This window comes from Electrona antarctica (assembly GCF_951216825.1).
Source record: "Electrona antarctica genome assembly, chromosome: 12".
In the NCBI taxonomy this organism is placed as follows: domain Eukaryota; kingdom Metazoa; phylum Chordata; class Actinopteri; order Myctophiformes; family Myctophidae; genus Electrona; species Electrona antarctica.
In genome coordinates this window covers 50,408,157-50,425,659 of record NC_136793.1, presented here as the reverse complement: position 1 = coordinate 50,425,659, position 17,503 = coordinate 50,408,157, and the positions used below count along the sequence as shown (strand labels likewise).

Sequence of the window (17,503 nt, the reverse complement as noted above, 5' to 3'; positions counted from 1 at the left end):
AACTGTATACACAGACACCTAAAAAAAAAGGTGTGAAGTGAGTCAGCAAAGTGTGGTTTAGGATAGAATGTGTTTTGAAACGGTATCTCAGCAAAACCACCACTGCCCCCAACATGTCAGGGTCAGGGGACATCACTGTCGGATTCTTGAGAGGAATTGACATGCATCTGTTGACACATGAAGGCTACATGATGCAGCACAAAGTGAAAACTGTAATTATATCACCACCATTCTGACCAGGTCCACGTCACACTGCCTTCTAAAAAAAAAATCTACACTCGATACATCTGGTGTAGTGTACTAAGGACCACTAACAGCGTCTGTCAGCAACATATCAGGTTACGTTGCAGGAGAGGGAGAGCCACCTCACCTTTTTATCAGTCTCCTCTGTCCCCTCTCTCTCTTTCTTTCAGGTTTGTATGTCATTTGTATGAAGCAAGCAGCAACATCATTTGCTTTTATTCTGGAGTGGAGTTAACAGGCATCCCGTTTAAATTTGGCAGTGGGTTTACAATCCATGCAACTCTGTTTACATTTTCTAATCTAGAAGATTTACCATCCAAATCTATAACTTATCTAAATTAATCATGTCTCCTCTCATTGTTAAGGTGTTCCAAAGGGCAATGTAGCCTTTTCCACCACAAAAAATGCAACTATATCTCTCTACATTGTTCTAGAATTAATTCCACATTAGTCAGTGGCACATGAAATGAAATGAAATCTATATTTACCCAGGGTATCTGGGCTAAGCTCAAGAACTTGTTTCCAGCCAGGCCCTGCTCATAGAACACATTTCATCGTAGTGGTTGATGCCTTGTTCAAGGGCATTTCAGCGGTGGTAATTTTAACGTGTCGGACGGCTGGTTCGAACTGGGAACCTTCCGGTATCTAGACCGCGCCGCTATCCGTTCGGCCACCGCTGCCACATGATCATTTATGTCTGTCTCCACCCCCCCCCACCCCCCCCTCACTCTTACTTTATACGTTGTCTTGTTTGAAGACAGCTTTGTTGTCCATTCGTGTGAAGTTCACAAGCAACATTGACCAATCTGGGAACCCATTGGCAAAACAAAGGAAAAACAGCACGCTCTTTTTTTTTTTTGAGTCAACAGTCCATCTCGAGAGAGACTACATTTAGACTTACTTGTGTGCTTAAATTTTATTAAAACAATTTGAAATGATACATTGACTTCTAGAAGAGCTTTTTGTGTGATAATTACTTGTACTTCTACTTGAGTATGGAGTGTACTTCACCACGGCCACCTCTGATTACTAGTCAGCGAGTACACTTGTTCAAACTATCAAGCTTTGAAGTGATATGGGGGAATAGTACAGTAGGTACACATATTTAAGGGGCCCTCAGGATGGTGTTGACCGATTGTGGTGGGTCGTTCTGCGCCGAAAATATGAGGGCCAAATCTTTTCCAGTCCTGGGGAGGGGAGAGAACTTAAGCAATCGGGCGGCAGTGGCTTAGGGGTAGAGTGCCTGGATGGTAACCACAAGGTTACCATTCGAACCCGGGCTCCCCCAGAGTTAGTGTCGAAGTGTCCTTGAGCAAGTCACTGAACCCCTAATTGCTCCTGATGTGCTTTTTGATTGATTGATTGAAGAATTTATTAACAGTTTGCAGAATTACAGTACATTTCAAGCACAAACTCAATACAAAGGCTGTTAACTGTGAGTGGACGACCCAATTAAGCATTACACTTGTTTCCAATAGTGGTTGGTGCCTTGCATGGTTTCCGCTGCCATCGGTGTATGAATGTGTGTGTGAATGGGTGAATGTAATGCACAATCTCTGTAAAGCGCCTTGGATAAAGGCGCTATATAAATGCACCATTTACCATTTACCAATCCTATTACAACAATGAGCACATTTGAAGCAAACACCACAAATCCCTTAAAACTTTTCTTCGAGCAAAATGTGTTCCCGCGAGTTTCTCATTCAATACAACATTAGTGTCCATTTGACCCTTGATTGAAAGGAGTGTTTTGGGAGCATTTAAAAGCAAAGCAGGCATGGCATTCATCTGACATAAGATAGGACAATACCCATTAATTAAGACATGATATATTGTTATTTGATTTATTTGAAATGCAAGTAAAGACATTTCCCAGAGGATTAAAGGAGCATTCAGTGATTTGGGTGATTTGGAAAAAACCCGTCCACCCGGTAACAAGATGTGCACATGCACACGCTCTACAGTGGGGGAAGTACAACAGACCAACAGCACGTGCACCAATGCCCGCCCCACTCGATCATCATTGGAGGAAGGCCCCTCTCATCCTGATTGGATGAAGGCTTTGCCACCCAAAGCCCAAACCGAAACTAGGGTTTTTTTGACCCCAGGGGCTCACTGGGGACAGGGAGGAACTCCTTATATGGTCAGCACACTTTATAGTAGGGAGGATTATCCAAAAAATAAGAAAAAATAAGTGATATTTGAATTAAGTGAAATCACTGAATATACCTTTAATAAAGCCTTCTGTATCAAAATATGAAAAATTACTTATATTTAAGCATTTTAACTGAGCTCTAGCATAGAAAAATATCTGTGTAGAGTACTCTATACTATAGGATAGAAAATACAGGATAAGTAAAATACATAAATGACTTGACAACTGCACTGCTTTGCCTAAAACAATGGTGGTCTCATAGAATTCCAAAATTGGCAAGCTATACCCTAGTTGCCCCCCAAGGTCATGGTTGTCGTTCCTAAAAATAGCCGCCCTAGTGCAAGCGCCCCTGTCCCAAGTGCAACACTTTGTATACCGTTATCGTTAGACACTTTGATTGAAGGCGCATTCGCAAAGATGTGTCAAAATGGAGGCCGCTGGACAAGTGGACATGTTTGAAGTCAGTGGGCTATATGCATGCACGCAGCACGCTAGAGAAAGACAAACCTCTTATCCCATGACACCTCCTGGGTGGGACCTGGGTGTCCCCTCAGCTCTGGATCCATGAGCCACCTCAAACGGTGTCATCACCGGAAGAGTGCTTCTCATGGAAAGATAGCACTGACCGGAATTGCACTAGTTCAGGGGTGGGCAACTTTGACGATGGAGAGGGCCACTATATTTCCACACTCACTCCCTAGGGCCATATTACTGTCGTAGCAAATATAGCTGATCTACAAGCTCAAAACGCGCCGCGACGTGTTTTGAGCTTGTAGATCGGCTATTTTTGCTATATTCGAATTGAAATCTTGATTTTTTGCAATTTTTGAATTGGAACCCTGAAAATTAACATTTTTATGTAATTTCAAATGCCTTTAATTATACTTGGGTTGAAGCAATGAGCTACTAATTTAGACTGAAGTAATAAAAGCTGGTCATGTTTGCATGTTGTGGAATAGTAACAGCTGAAACCAATATTATATCAGTATTCTGACATTAACCTGAGGGCCACATTAAGTGAAGGTGGGGGCCGCATGTGGCCCCCGGGCCGCCAGTTGCCCACCCCTGTTGTAGATTATAGTGAAGCGAGGAAAACGCAGGCGTTGTTGCCTGGATCAACACAGGTCTCCTCCAGGTCTGTTGACGAGGGGCGCAACAACGCAAGCGAAAAAAAAAAAAAAGCGAAACAGAATCCAGGTCTGGTGAGTCGCGGGCGTGTGCACGTAACGAGCACGCACGCGCGCAACAAATTCACGGGACCGCGCTCACGCAAATACGCTTGCGTTGTGGTCGCACCGCGACTTCTCAGAGCAAAAACGCAGGTCTCATTGAAAATGAACTATAGGGCCCAGGCGGTGGCGTAACCGTCTGGGCACCCGACTGGTAATCCAGTCGCAGTGTGCCGCGGGTTCGACTCCCGAGCCCGACACGGCCTTTACTGCATGTCTTCCCCCATCTCTCTCCCGTTTCCTGTCAGCCTACTGTCTGTCCCTTCAAAAACCAATAAAAGGCGTAAGCCGCAAAAAAAAAATCTTTAAAAAAAAAAAATTAAAATTAACTATAGGCACGTTTTATCGCTCACCGTTTGCAAGGCCCTTTAACCCATTTTGAGCGGGAACCCCTTTTGGTGGTTACATACATTGTTATAATTTAGCTATTGAAAAATAGCAGATCTACAAGCTCATAGCGCGCCACCGAGTGGCGCGCTATGAGCTTGTAGATCTGCTATTTTGGAAAAATCGTTAAAATGTGCCTCAAATCTTTCAGAAAATTGTCATGATTTAGAAAACTTCTTTTTTTATTTTTTCGACGTCAGGCCTGAATGGGTTAAACAGTTTCTGTCTGTGCCATCACCTTGTACTGATATTACAGAAACCAGGTAGACGTGATATAATCTATAAATCACAAATCCCATACTTTAAGTGGGAGACGAAGATTGAGTTGTATGAAATGATGGCTGCAATTTTACCAAAAACAAACTAGAAAAGTGTGGTTGCCGCAGTCGCTTACATAGGCCCCTCCCACTAATTTTGCCAGCCAATTGCAATGTTGCGTCACCCCTGTGATCATGTGTAAGTAATTTTGTATGACCCCAAAAATCATTTTTCTGCAACAAACGGTTAAATTTTTTGCATTTACGGCACCCCCCTATGGATGAAAATGGAATTGCTTTTGGGTTTTGGTTGATTAAACCACCCGCGACATTTGATTCAAATTTGGAGTGGATTGGACGTTTGGTTCGTGATTTGTGGCGTTTTTTGTCAAATAGGCCCCTCTCACTAATCGGAAGCCGATTACGGCCGAACGATACGCACTATCAAAATTCCGCCTGTGCTGTTTACATTGGAAAGGTCCAGAGATCATGTGTACCGATTTCTGTGAGATTTGGACAAAATCAGTAGGAGGAGGAGCAAAAAGTGTGTGGCGGAAAATCTATCATGACGGAAATGGGCGTGGCCTATATGGGGAGATGCGTCATGACCCAAGGAATCCAGGGGGAAATCATTTTGATTTTACGACCTACGGTTCAAGAGTTATAAGCCAAAACGTAAAGTGGGCTGTTATAGCGCCACCATGAGGCCGACCGATAAAATTACAAGTTAATTAATTTTAGTGATTATTATGAATTCACCCTCCAGGAGAATATTTCAATGAAACTTAAAAATAGTGTGCTTTTCTACCAGTTTTTTTGCACTAGATCTGCTCATGTTGGGACCACCTCTCTCCGTTCATCATCTTAACAATGTAGTGAATGTACCGCATCTCACGCTTTTATCCACAATGACTTATGACAGTGGTTTTCAACCAGCTAAATGATGGAGAGTTGGTAACAAAATGGACCCTTATTAGATCTTTAACTCCTAAGAGTGTAAAATGAAACCAAATGGACCCATCCATTTGGTTTCATTTTATGCTCTCAAGAGTTAAATTATTGTTAAATACCTGCATTAGGCTACTTAATTTACAAGAAGTCTACACAATTAGAGCATATAAAATAATTGTTACTTTGATAAACGTTTGCCTGTTATCTCTCAAGACGGTACCACATCAATACAGCATAGAATTGTGGACTGACAAAATCTTACCCAACGACAAACAAAATATTCTCTAGTTTTGGGTCGGAGAGGTTACATCTCATCAAATGGTGGTCCGTGGTTTAAATGCCAAACAAATAATGGACCGTGATATGAAAAGGGTTGAAAAACAGTAGGTTAAACATCAACCGTACACGACTACCTCAAGAGCCTCGGTGAAAAGGGTCGACAAAAACTATAAGACATAAACGACACATTTCCACAAAGCATCTGACCCATTTTGAGCGGGAACCCCTTTTGGTGGTTACATAGATGATGTTATAATTTAGCTATTGAAAAATAGCAGATCTACAAGCTCATAGCGCGCCACCGAGTGGCGCGCTATGAGCTTGTAGATCTGCTATTTTTGAAAAATCGTTAAAATGTGCCTCACATCTTTCAGAAAATTGTCATGATTTAGAAAACTTTTTTTTTTTAATTTCGACGTCAGGCCTGAATGGGGTCTACACTAGGCTTCACAGTAGTACCAGCCTATCCTCTCCTCCCTCCTGAATGACCTCACAGTAGCACCAGCCTATCCTCTCCTCCCTCCTGAATGACCTGGCCAATGGAGGCCTGGCTCTGGGCTCTGAGGAAGCACTGGCGCTTGCACTCCATCAGCTGCTCCAGGTCGCGCCACATCTTCATCTGCTTTATGTTGGGGCCGTGGCTCTCCCTCACGGCCTTCTGTTTCTCACGCAACTTCTGCAGTTCCGAGTGCGATAAAGAGAGAGGGAGGGAGAGAGAGATATAGAGGGAGAGAGAGAGAGAGAGAGAGAGAGCGCAGCAATGAATGAATGAATTAAATCGATACATTTGAGATGGCATTCTAAATATCAGTATAAATGAAGAAAAAAAATAGTACGACTTCTTTTCACAAGTGTAACATGTATGTAGAGTCGACTCAAGTTGTTGTTCTGTTGTGTACCACTTTGTGTACCACTTTGCCACCTGCAATCAGACCACGTTCAATCTAGACAGCATAAGGAAGACATAACTTCCACATACTGACCCGGTCTGTGCAGTTGATCCGTAGCAGATGCCAGAGAGTGGAGTAGACCAGGGGTTCTCAACGTTTTTGGCCGGGGACCCCCGGAAATGCTTGGGCAATGTATCGGGACCCCCGCCCCGCCCCCCAATATAAATGGACTGCTACAATAACCTTAATAATAGAGACAATACACCATAAATAAATACTGAAACCAGATATAATCATTAGGGAAGGTGTATGCATGTACTATGTGTACTATTTTTTGGGGGACCCCCCAACATAATTTGGCGACCCCCCGAGGGGTCGCGACCCACGGGTTGAGAACCCCTGGAGTAGACAGTAGACACATCCAACTGTACTCACCTTGCCAAGTGACTCCTGCTCTGCAATGTTCTTCATGTACACTTCCCTGTAAAAAAACAACCGGATAAGCATACATACTTCAAGTGTAGTCCAACGCCATCGTCAAGGTTAACCCATTTTGACCTGAGATCAGATTCTAAAAATGTTAGATCGAACGTTCTTCGATTTTTCAAAAATAGCAGATCTACAAGTTCATAGCGCGCCACTCGGTGGCGCGCTATGAGCTTGTAGATCTGCTATTTTTCAATAGCTAAAGCATAACATAATGCTAACACCAAAAGGGGTTCCCGCCCAAAATGGGTTAACTCATCTGAATTACTAAGAGTTAGAATCAATGACAGATGAATCCATGATTATCTCTGGACTTTCCAAGGTGGAATGACTAGATTCCCTGATGCCCGACAAGTTTTCATCAATTCTTTACTGTTGACATGATGGGGTCATCCCTATGTTCCCCACTTACCTTAGGGTTTAGGGTTAGCGTTATGTTTCTGGTTTAAGGACTTCAGTGTTTTGTACTCTACAATTGTATGTATAAGTACAGAACAAAGAATGTTTGTTTTTGCCATCTTTGTTGAAGAGTCTGAGCAATTATGTTTTAAGTTTATTTTATGCCAGTGTTAATTTTTAGTTGGCTAAGACTAGATAGTTTAAGTAGCCTAGGCAGGCCTAAAGTTCAATGGATTGTTCAAAGACTGAGCTTAAATCAGAATTTGCTACTAAAAGTAATACTAAGACTAAGTTGCTCAAATACTTTTAGTCTTACTAGAATTACTAAAAAAATACTATGTTAGGTTTCTGGTTTAGGTTTAGGTTTATTCTAAGTGGGGAACAAATAACCTTTTTTGCATGGTGGGGAACATAGAACCTGGGGAACATAGGTACGCTCCCGACATGATTTCTATGAAATGAAATGAAATGAAATGAAATGAAATGAGGGCATATTTACCCAGGGTATCTGGGCTAAGCTCAAGAACTTGTTTCCAGCCAGGCCCTGCTCATAGAACACATTTCATCGTAGTGGTTGATGCCTTGTTCAAGGGCATTTCATAATTAGTTGCATGCTACTGTTGTGCACCGAAAACAGCCAATCTACAAGCTCACAAGCGACGTAGTTTGACATGACGTGATGTGTGTGCGTGAGCTTGTAGACTAGCTATAGTTCCGTTGTGCAACACCCACGTGCAACTTAACCCAGGCTTTACTTCGGTTTGCCTTTGCAGGGAAAGATAAGTGTGACTGTGTTACTGGAGCATGTGGATCACAATGGGCTAATCAACTCCAAAGCAGCTGGCAGGCAGGCAGGCTGGCTGGGCTCAGCGCGCTCACTCACCTGATGGCCTTCTTCCTCTCTTGCGGATCAGAGGACACGTATGCCTTGGTCTCTTCCACCGCCCTCTGCATTTGCATTTCAATGATCTGTTGGGGGGTGGGGGGTTAGCTCAGGTATAAAGTCAGAGTACAGGTGTTTGGGGGAAGGGAGTGAAATGGACACCAGCCACCGGCCCGATGCGGGCATATCGCAATTACGACATCCATTTGTCTAGTTACAACCTGATGAATATGGACGGTTCTCGAGATATGCGCTGGACACAGATACAGAGACTCTGTGCAATTATAGGATAGATAAATATACAATTAAGCAAAGTATGTGCAACAGGATTAAATGTATAGGAGAAAAAAAATGGAGATCCGGGCACACTTAATAGTTAAAAAGGAGGAAAACTTTATTGAACCAGGATTAAATGTATACTATGTAACTTCTGTAAGCTTTCTCTTTGTAAACAAGAATTTCGAACTTGTCCCCCCCAAAACAAAAACATCACTTACACCCCTTCAATAATAATCTACTAGTAACGCTATCTGTCTCGGTAGAACAGCACATATTACCCTAATAGCAAATCTAAATCATGACAGTTTTCCGAAAAACCCTATGTTTCTATGTCAGTCGTTCTCAAACAATTTCATGTCAAGGACTCCCAAAAATATATGTAATTGGTCGCCGACAGCCTCCCCCCGTCTGAAAATATGTTGTTTCAGGAACCCCTCAGAAGCAAAGATTTGAGTTAAAAACGTTCGCTTGTGAAAGAATATATTCAAACATTTGGGCCACATTTTCACGATTTTTCAAAAATAGCAGACCTACAAGCCACCGCCAGCCAATAGCTAAAGTGTAACGTAATGCTTAAAACACCAAAAGGGGGTTCCCGCCCGCAAAATGGGTAAAAGCTTGTTACCTGCTTCATGCCATTGACGTGGTGATATCGGTTTTCCTCCTGAGCGTTCTCGTCTCTCAGGGTTTTGACCTCCTACAAAACGGAACACATTGGAAAACAGAGCTAATTTTGTTAAGCTACATCTACAGAACACCCCCCAAAATATATAATTAGAAATCCAAGGGATTAAATGAGTGCACACACACACACACACACACACACACACACACACACGCACACGCACACGCACACGCACACGCACACGCACACGCACACGGCACTTTATCTAGGCCAGGGCAACTGTTATTCTGTGTATATATTCCCACCTGTTCCAACTTGGATCTGTTGCTCTCCAAACCAGCAGCGATGCTATCGTACTGAGCCTTCTTCTCCTCGTGTTCCTGCGTTAGCTCCTGTTTTTAAGAAGACGACACATTCCATACAAGGGAGGGGTTCATAATGATAATTATTTGTTTCATTACCGTAGGTATTTGCACAAATGTCATACAAAAGCATATAGAGCGTCGCAGTCCCGCCCCCTACCCTGGACCAGGAAATGATTCTCCGTTCATTTTCCTCATAGACATTTCAGAAAGTATTTATTTAAAGACGTTTACGCCGCGGACAAAGCCAACTCGAGTCGTGACAAATCATGACAACAAACACAATTTTTTGGGCCGAACAAATAATTAGAAAGAAGAAAAGAACGGCAGGTTACAACACTTTTTGTTGTTTTTCTTCTTTGTAATTATTTGTTTGGTCCAAAATATTGTTTGTGTTGTCATGAGTTGTCACGACTCGAGTTGGCTTTGTCCGCGGCGTAACCGTCTTTAAATAAATACTTTAAGAAATGTCTATGGGAAAAATGCATTGGGATTCATTTCCTGGTCCATGGTAGGGGGAGGGACTGCGACGCTCTATAGGGATGAGTAGGTCGGGAGTGGCTTGTTGTCGGTTATCAGCCGGTGACATGACGCGTGAGTCTGTCCACGTTACAACGTGCTAGAGCCCTGGGAGATGGACCAGACAGTGGCCTTGTGGTTAGAGGTAGTTCAGACACCGCACGCACCGCCGCACTAACCTGACTTTGCCAGATTGCGGCAGTATTGAGTTCACCAGTTCCCTCCTCCTGCCTGCATCTGGGATCTCTCTCAAGCAGAAACGATGAACCCGGAAGCAGCGGGACAAACATTTGATATCTCCATAATAATTTCGAGTTGTAGGTCAGGTTGTGTTTACATTTGCGCTGTGGCAGCGCTTCAATATGTCATCAGTCTCGCGTTGATCCCGCCTCCAGCGGCCTCATACAGCCGCATATCGCTCCGGCCAGAATTGGACCGGAGTACATCATCTCTGCCTGAGAGTTCCCAGACTCTCCCTGCTGGCAGAATGCAAATGTTGTCCAGCAGGGGGAGTGGTTTCACCAGGCTACCGTCGCACGCCCCCCCCCCCCCCCACATGCAATTCAAATGAGCTTTATGCAAACGCGGGACGTCACTAAAATACAGCCCTACTAGTTAAAAAATCCACAGCACACCACTGCCGGCCGGGACATACTAAAGACTAAAGAAGAAAATGGGACCTCCCTGCTTGGCACTCAGCATCAATGGGTTGGATTGGGGGGTCAAATCAACTAATCAAATGATTCCTCGAGCGCGGCGCGGCTGCAAGCGGCCGAACTGAGTTTTCTCCGACGGGTGGCTGGCATCTCCCTTAGAGATAGGGTGAGAAGTTCAGTCACACGGGACGGGAGAGACTCGGAGTAGAGCCGCTGCTCCTTCGCCTGGAAAGGAGCCAGCTGAGGTGGTTCGGGGCATCTGGTTAGGATGCCTCTCGGGCGTCTCCCTAGGGAGGTCCTCGACGCACGTCCCACTGGGAGGAGACCCCCGGGGCAGACGACCAAGTCGCAGATGGAGGGATTACATCGACTCACTGGCCTTGGAACTTCTCCCCAGGAGGAAGTCACTAATGTTGCTCTGGAGAGGGAAGTCTGGAGCTCTCTGGTGGAGCTGTTGCCCCCGCGACCCGACTACGGATAAGCGGTTGAAGATGGATGGCACGGCTGCCACTTGCCCCACCCAAGCCGTGCTACTCATAACGCTGAGTTGGCGGTGCCCCGGGGGATCGAACCCATGAACTCGTGGACCAAAGGCGAGAGCTCTACAGAGAGCTCAACCGACTCAGCTACCGGCGGACACCATTGTAGTATACTCATTTAATTGTGACTGAAGCGCGACTGTTGAAAAGTCTTCCAAACCTTTGAAATTATAAGACACATTCATGCTTTACAGTAACATTAACGCTAGTACACGTATGAATTTATGCTACAACTTACTACAATAGAATGAGAATTTGTATTAGTATAGTTACTATAGTACACACCGTTCACTCTCGAAATGATCCTTTACAGGAAACATTTCAGAATAAAAGTCAGTGAGTCAATTGAACAAATACACTGGTGGTAAAGCTTCTAAAATAGGTGTAGTTCAAAAAGACAATGGACTAACTCCACATACAGATGAATGGAAATTCCTGCATTCAAGTGAATAGCAAGTGTGCAGTGTATGCCCATTTCTCCTATACAATGGCTATTGTGTGTTCAAAGGCACGCGCGCACACGCACGCACGCACACGCACACGCACACGCACACACACACACACACACACACACACACACACACACACCTTTGAGTATACCGGATATCTCCTCCCATCCACTTGCATTAAGTTGCTCAAAAGCGCATGAGGCGATTTCACTCAGGAACAGAGTGCATTCTGGGATGGATTTGCCCCAAACTCATGAACGCGCTTGGCCGCTGACTATCATTGCACGCGTTCACGTATGAAACAGCGGCGTTTCCTCCGGGTGCCGTCTCTATTCATATATACTCTAAGACACACACACACACACACACACACACTTTGAACACACTCAATGACACAGACACGGGGAATTGAAATACTGAGAATCAGAGGGTTTTTTGGTTTTTTTGTATCACACGACACTCACCTGGCACTGCTGTCTCAAAGGCCTCAGCTCCTTGATAATGGGAGCGACAGCTGACTTCTTTTCCACTATCATAGAGTTCAGTTTCTTCACCTGTAAAGAGATCAACAGCTCTAACTGGCTCCCTATCAAATCCAGAATCGATTTTAAAATCCTTTTAACCCATTCAGGCCTGACGTCGAAATTTAAAAAAAAAAGTTTTCTAAATCAATTTTCGGAAAGATTTGAGGCACATTTTAACGATTTTTCAAAAATAGCAGACCTACAAGTTCATAGCGCGCCACTCGGTGGCGCGCTATGAGCTTGTAGATCTGCTATTTTTCAATAGCTAAATTATAACATAATGTTTAAAACACTAACGCTAACGTGACATGGATGCGTTCCAGGTCTCAATGGATTAACAACCTATAAAGCACTACATGGCCTAGCCCCAGTTTATATCACCGACTTACTGGTGGCAAAACCAAATGTAAGACCTCTCAGGTCCTCTGACAAAGGCCTCCTGAATATCCCTGTGACAAAGCTGAAAACCAAGGGGGACCGGGCCTTTGCAGTGGTTGCTCCCACACTGTGGAACGCCCTACCCTTTTCAATTAAAAATGCAGAGTCTGTTGAGGGTTTCAAAGTCTTGTTGAAAACTCACTTATTTAGGTTACATTTTATCTTGTAAACTTTTATTTTTTACCATCATTGTTGTCAACTTGTGTTTCTGCTCTTATTCTTTGTTGTGTTTGCTCCTTTGTGCCTTGTTTTAACTTGATTGTTTTTATTGTTGTTTTTACTGTACAGCACTGTGTAACTTTGTTTTGAAAAGTGCTTTATAAATAAAATGTACTTACTTACTTACTAACTGAACCGACGTGAACTGAAAGCCCCACAGGCACATAATAAAAACCCTACTTGGCTTAATTAAAACCCATTTTGGGGCGGGAACCCCCTTTTGGTGTTTTAAGTGTTCTGTTCTACTTTAGCTGTTGAAAAATAGCAGATCTACAAGCTCATAGCGCTACGAGCTTGTAGGTCTGCTGTTTTTGAAAAGTCGTGAAAATGTGGCGCAGATCTTTGAATATATATTTCAGAGCGGACATTTTTAACTAAAATATTGGCTTCTTGGGGGGGGTCCCTGGAGCTACATCTTTTGAGATGGGGGTCCGTGGCCCAATAGAGATAATTATGGGGGTCCTTGACATGAAAAAGGCTGAGCACCACTGACACAGAAACATGGGTTTTTCAGAAAAAAATTAGGATTCTTTTTTATCGACCTCAGTCCAAAATGGACAGAGCGCTGCTCAGTGTCTTCTACAGATTTGTGTTGGAGTCGAGGAAACGGCATCTCCAGTATAGTTTGGATCATAGACATATATACATAGACGCCCCTTCCGGCTCTGAGGCGTGTGTCAAAATTGAAGGCACTATTTTCCCGGCATTCCTTGCGAAGAATAGCGGAAGCAAAGCGGAAGTAACATAAGTCCCGGAAAAGACGCGCTGTGATTGGCCAGTAGTCACTTGAGTGACAGCGAGAGACATGGAGGAGTCACGTGAGTGACGTCACTTGGGGAGCGACGCAGTCGCCTTCAGCAAATGCCTTCAGCACTTCTAAATAAGAAAGCTGCGGAGAACTGTTGCTTTGTGTTCACTCTTTAATGTTTTCTGTTAGTAATCTAATCCCCCTGGCTCTGATGTTGTATTGTTAATAACTTTGTTGTTTGTGTTTGTTTGTTTGTCTTGTTTTGTATTGTAATGTAAACGGTCATGACTGTTATAAAGATTTGTTAAAAAAAAAAAAAAGCCTTCAGCACTGCACTTCCGCCTTCATTGGGATACACGTCGCTCCAATGAACTGCAGCGGCAAATGAGGCATCTATTTCTTAATATCTATGGTTTGGATCATTGGCAAAGGGACTGAAAGGTCTGCTTTTAGGCTGCTGGAGCCAGGAATGGTTTTTTTTCTTTTTTAAATCTATCATTACGAGTAGTACGCCAACTGTTGCCAAGTGTGCACTGCAAGCTGCCAAAAGCACAGAAAACACTTTGAGCTGATTCTGATATTAGTTTAGGGGAAGTGGTTTTATGCCCCAACACAATGAATGAACATTACCCCAGGCACACACAACTACAGCTACAACATCAGCAATAACACAAGTAAGACGCGCGAACGCGGGAAGCGAACGCAGCTCGTAAATTGCAAAAACAACAATTAGAATAAATTACGTAATTTTTTAAGTTTTTTTTTTTTAAGTTAAGTTTTTCCTTTTAAAGTTTTTCCTTTTTAAGTTTTTTTTAAGTTAAGTTTTGTGTGTGTGTGTGTGTGTGCCTTGCGTGTGTGTGCGTTCATGTGTGTGTGTGTTTTTGTGTGTTTTGAAAAGTGCTTTATAAATAAAATGTACTTACTTACTTACTAACTGAACCGACGTGAACTGAAAGCCCCACAGGCACATAATAAAAACCCTACTTGGCTTAATTAAAACCCATTTTGGGGCGGGAACCCCCTTTTGGTGTTTTAAGTGTTCTGTTCTACTTTAGCTGTTGAAAAATAGCAGATCTACAAGCTCATAGCGCTACGAGCTTGTAGGTCTGCTGTTTTTGAAAAGTCGTGAAAATGTGGCGCAGATCTTTGAATATATATTTCAGAGCGGACATTTTTAACTAAAATATTGGCTTCTTGGGGGGGGTCCCTGGAGCTACATCTTTTGAGATGGGGGTCCGTGGCCCAATAGAGATAATTATGGGGGTCCTTGACATGAAAAAGGCTGAGCACCACTGACACAGAAACATGGGTTTTTCAGAAAAAAATTAGGATTCTTTTTTATCGACCTCAGTCCAAAATGGACAGAGCGCTGCTCAGTGTCTTCTACAGATTTGTGTTGGAGTCGAGGAAACGGCATCTCCAGTATAGTTTGGATCATAGACATATATACATAGACGCCCCTTCCGGCTCTGAGGCGTGTGTCAAAATTGAAGGCACTATTTTCCCGGCATTCCTTGCGAAGAATAGCGGAAGCAAAGCGGAAGTAACATAAGTCCCGGAAAAGACGCGCTGTGATTGGCCAGTAGTCACTTGAGTGACAGCGAGAGACATGGAGGAGTCACGTGAGTGACGTCACTTGGGGAGCGACGCAGTCGCCTTCAGCAAATGCCTTCAGCACTTCTAAATAAGAAAGCTGCGGAGAACTGTTGCTTTGTGTTCACTCTTTAATGTTTTCTGTTAGTAATCTAATCCCCCTGGCTCTGATGTTGTATTGTTAATAACTTTGTTGTTTGTGTTTGTTTGTTTGTCTTGTTTTGTATTGTAATGTAAACGGTCATGACTGTTATAAAGATTTGTTAAAAAAAAAAAAAAGCCTTCAGCACTGCACTTCCGCCTTCATTGGGATACACGTCGCTCCAATGAACTGCAGCGGCAAATGAGGCATCTATTTCTTAATATCTATGGTTTGGATCATTGGCAAAGGGACTGAAAGGTCTGCTTTTAGGCTGCTGGAGCCAGGAATGGTTTTTTTTCTTTTTTAAATCTATCATTACGAGTAGTACGCCAACTGTTGCCAAGTGTGCACTGCAAGCTGCCAAAAGCACAGAAAACACTTTGAGCTGATTCTGATATTAGTTTAGGGGAAGTGGTTTTATGCCCCAACACAATGAATGAACATTACCCCAGGCACACACAACTACAGCTACAACATCAGCAATAACACAAGTAAGACGCGCGAACGCGGGAAGCGAACGCAGCTCGTAAATTGCAAAAACAACAATTAGAATAAATTACGTAATTTTTTAAGTTTTTTTTTAAGTTAAGTTTTTTTTTAAGTTAAGTTTTTTTAAAGTTTTTCCTTTTAAAGTTTTTCCTTTAAGTTTTTTTTTTAAGTTAAGTTTTTTTTAAGTTTTTCCTTTTGAAGTTTTTTTTAAGTTAAGTTTTGTGTGTGTGTGTGTGTGTGTGTGTGCGTGCGTGTGTGTGTGTGTGTGCGTTCATGTGTGTGTGTGTTTTTGTGTGTGATACAGCTGCGCCCTCTGGTGGTGGGCGGGTGGTGTTACAGCGTGACACACACACAGACACACAGACATGATCTGCTGGGTCTCATAGTAAATGCTCACTGCGTTCGCAATCAGGAATACCCCCACATCATGGAATGCTCACTCTGTTGCCTTCTGACCAAAGGTATCCCAGCATTGGGAGTAAAACAGACAGATACCCATTTTGGGGCGGGAACCCCTTTTGGTGTTAGCATTATGTTATGCTTTAGCTATTGAAAAATAGCAGATCTACAAGCTCAAAACCCAAATATATATGACATTGGCCACTGACCCCCATCTGAAAAATATGTAGTTCCAGGGACCCTCTCAGTAGCAAAGATTTGAGTTAAAAACTCGCTCTGAAAGAACATATATTCAAAGATTTCAGGCACATTTTCACGATTTTCCAAAAATAGCAGACCTACAAGCTCGTAGCGCGCCACTCGGTGGCGCGCTACGAGCTTGTAGATCTGCTATTTTTCAATAGCTAAATTATAACAATGTTTAAAACACCAAAAGGGGTTCCCTCCCAAAATTAATGTTAATGTATAGCCTATATATATAAACTAAATTAGCCTGAAGCCTGAGTTGTATCTTTTGGTTTATATGAGCACATTTACAAAAGTCAGCATCTTTCCCAGTGCCACTGAAGTCATTCATGGAAGTGTCGAATGATAGAATCATAGACATTGGCCGCAGTTACATGCAGGCTGATCATTCCGAATAAATACTTCCGAATAAAATACTTCGGAAGTAAATTATTTTGCTGCGAGTTTACATGGGAAATTGTCATTCCGAATGATTGTTTACATGGAGATGTGACTGCGGACTGACGGCATTTCGTCCTCTCTCTCCTCCGTCTTTCTGTGAGTCCCCCGATGCACGGTAGCCTACAGTAGCATTAAGCAATCCAGATGCATAGGCTGGCTATATAACCTATATCAAACATGTTTGAAAATTATCAGAGTGATCATCAACTCGGGACGGTTGGATCTTTGAACACTCACAGATCAGGGGGATCATCATCACTGCTGCTGCTCCACGTTTTTTTTTTGTGGATTTCGGATCTGCAAAATGCACGAAATAACACGCTCTATGTGCAAACTCCTCGGCGCGCCTTGGATATGAGCGCCTTGGAGTTGGAGCGCCTTGGAAATGAGCATGCTCAGAAAGACCAGAATGAATTTACATCCGAAGCAGTGTATACATGAGTCCAATTTTCTTTCAATCGCATTGAACATCGGAATAATCCGGCCAGTGACATCGGAATGGTTTTTAAATCGCATCGATCATTTTCATTCGGATTTAAGTTTTTGTAGGCGTTTACATAGGTGTTACAACGTTTAATAGGATTTAACTTCTATTCGGAATTAAGAGGGGTTGAAAGACCTCATGTAAACGTGGCCATTGTAATTAAATTCTACATAGATCGCAGTTTTAGTAAAA

The 17,503-nt window shown here is 43.1% G+C and overlaps 1 protein-coding gene across 3 annotated transcripts in view; it reads right to left on the bottom strand.

The window, feature by feature from the left end:
* Nucleotides 1–4,215: 4,215 nt before the first annotated feature.
* ift81 (intraflagellar transport 81 homolog) overlaps nt 4,216–17,503 on the bottom strand; it is a 44,125-nt gene continuing 30,837 nt past the window's right edge. For 2 of the 3 annotated variants that reach the window (XM_079517371.1, XM_079517373.1), the window contains exons 13-18: nt 12,053–12,142; nt 9,369–9,455; nt 9,064–9,135; nt 8,160–8,245; nt 6,827–6,872; nt 4,216–6,177 (exon numbers count right to left, since the gene is read on the bottom strand). In XM_079517371.1, coding sequence (XP_079373497.1) covers nt 5,992–6,177; nt 6,827–6,872; nt 8,160–8,245; nt 9,064–9,135; nt 9,369–9,455; nt 12,053–12,142 — 567 coding nt within the window. In that variant the 3' untranslated portion in view covers nt 4,216–5,991. The remainder of the gene's footprint in view (nt 6,178–6,826; nt 6,873–8,159; nt 8,246–9,063; nt 9,136–9,368; nt 9,456–12,052; nt 12,143–17,503) is intronic. The other variant, XM_079517372.1, reaches the window with a different exon arrangement.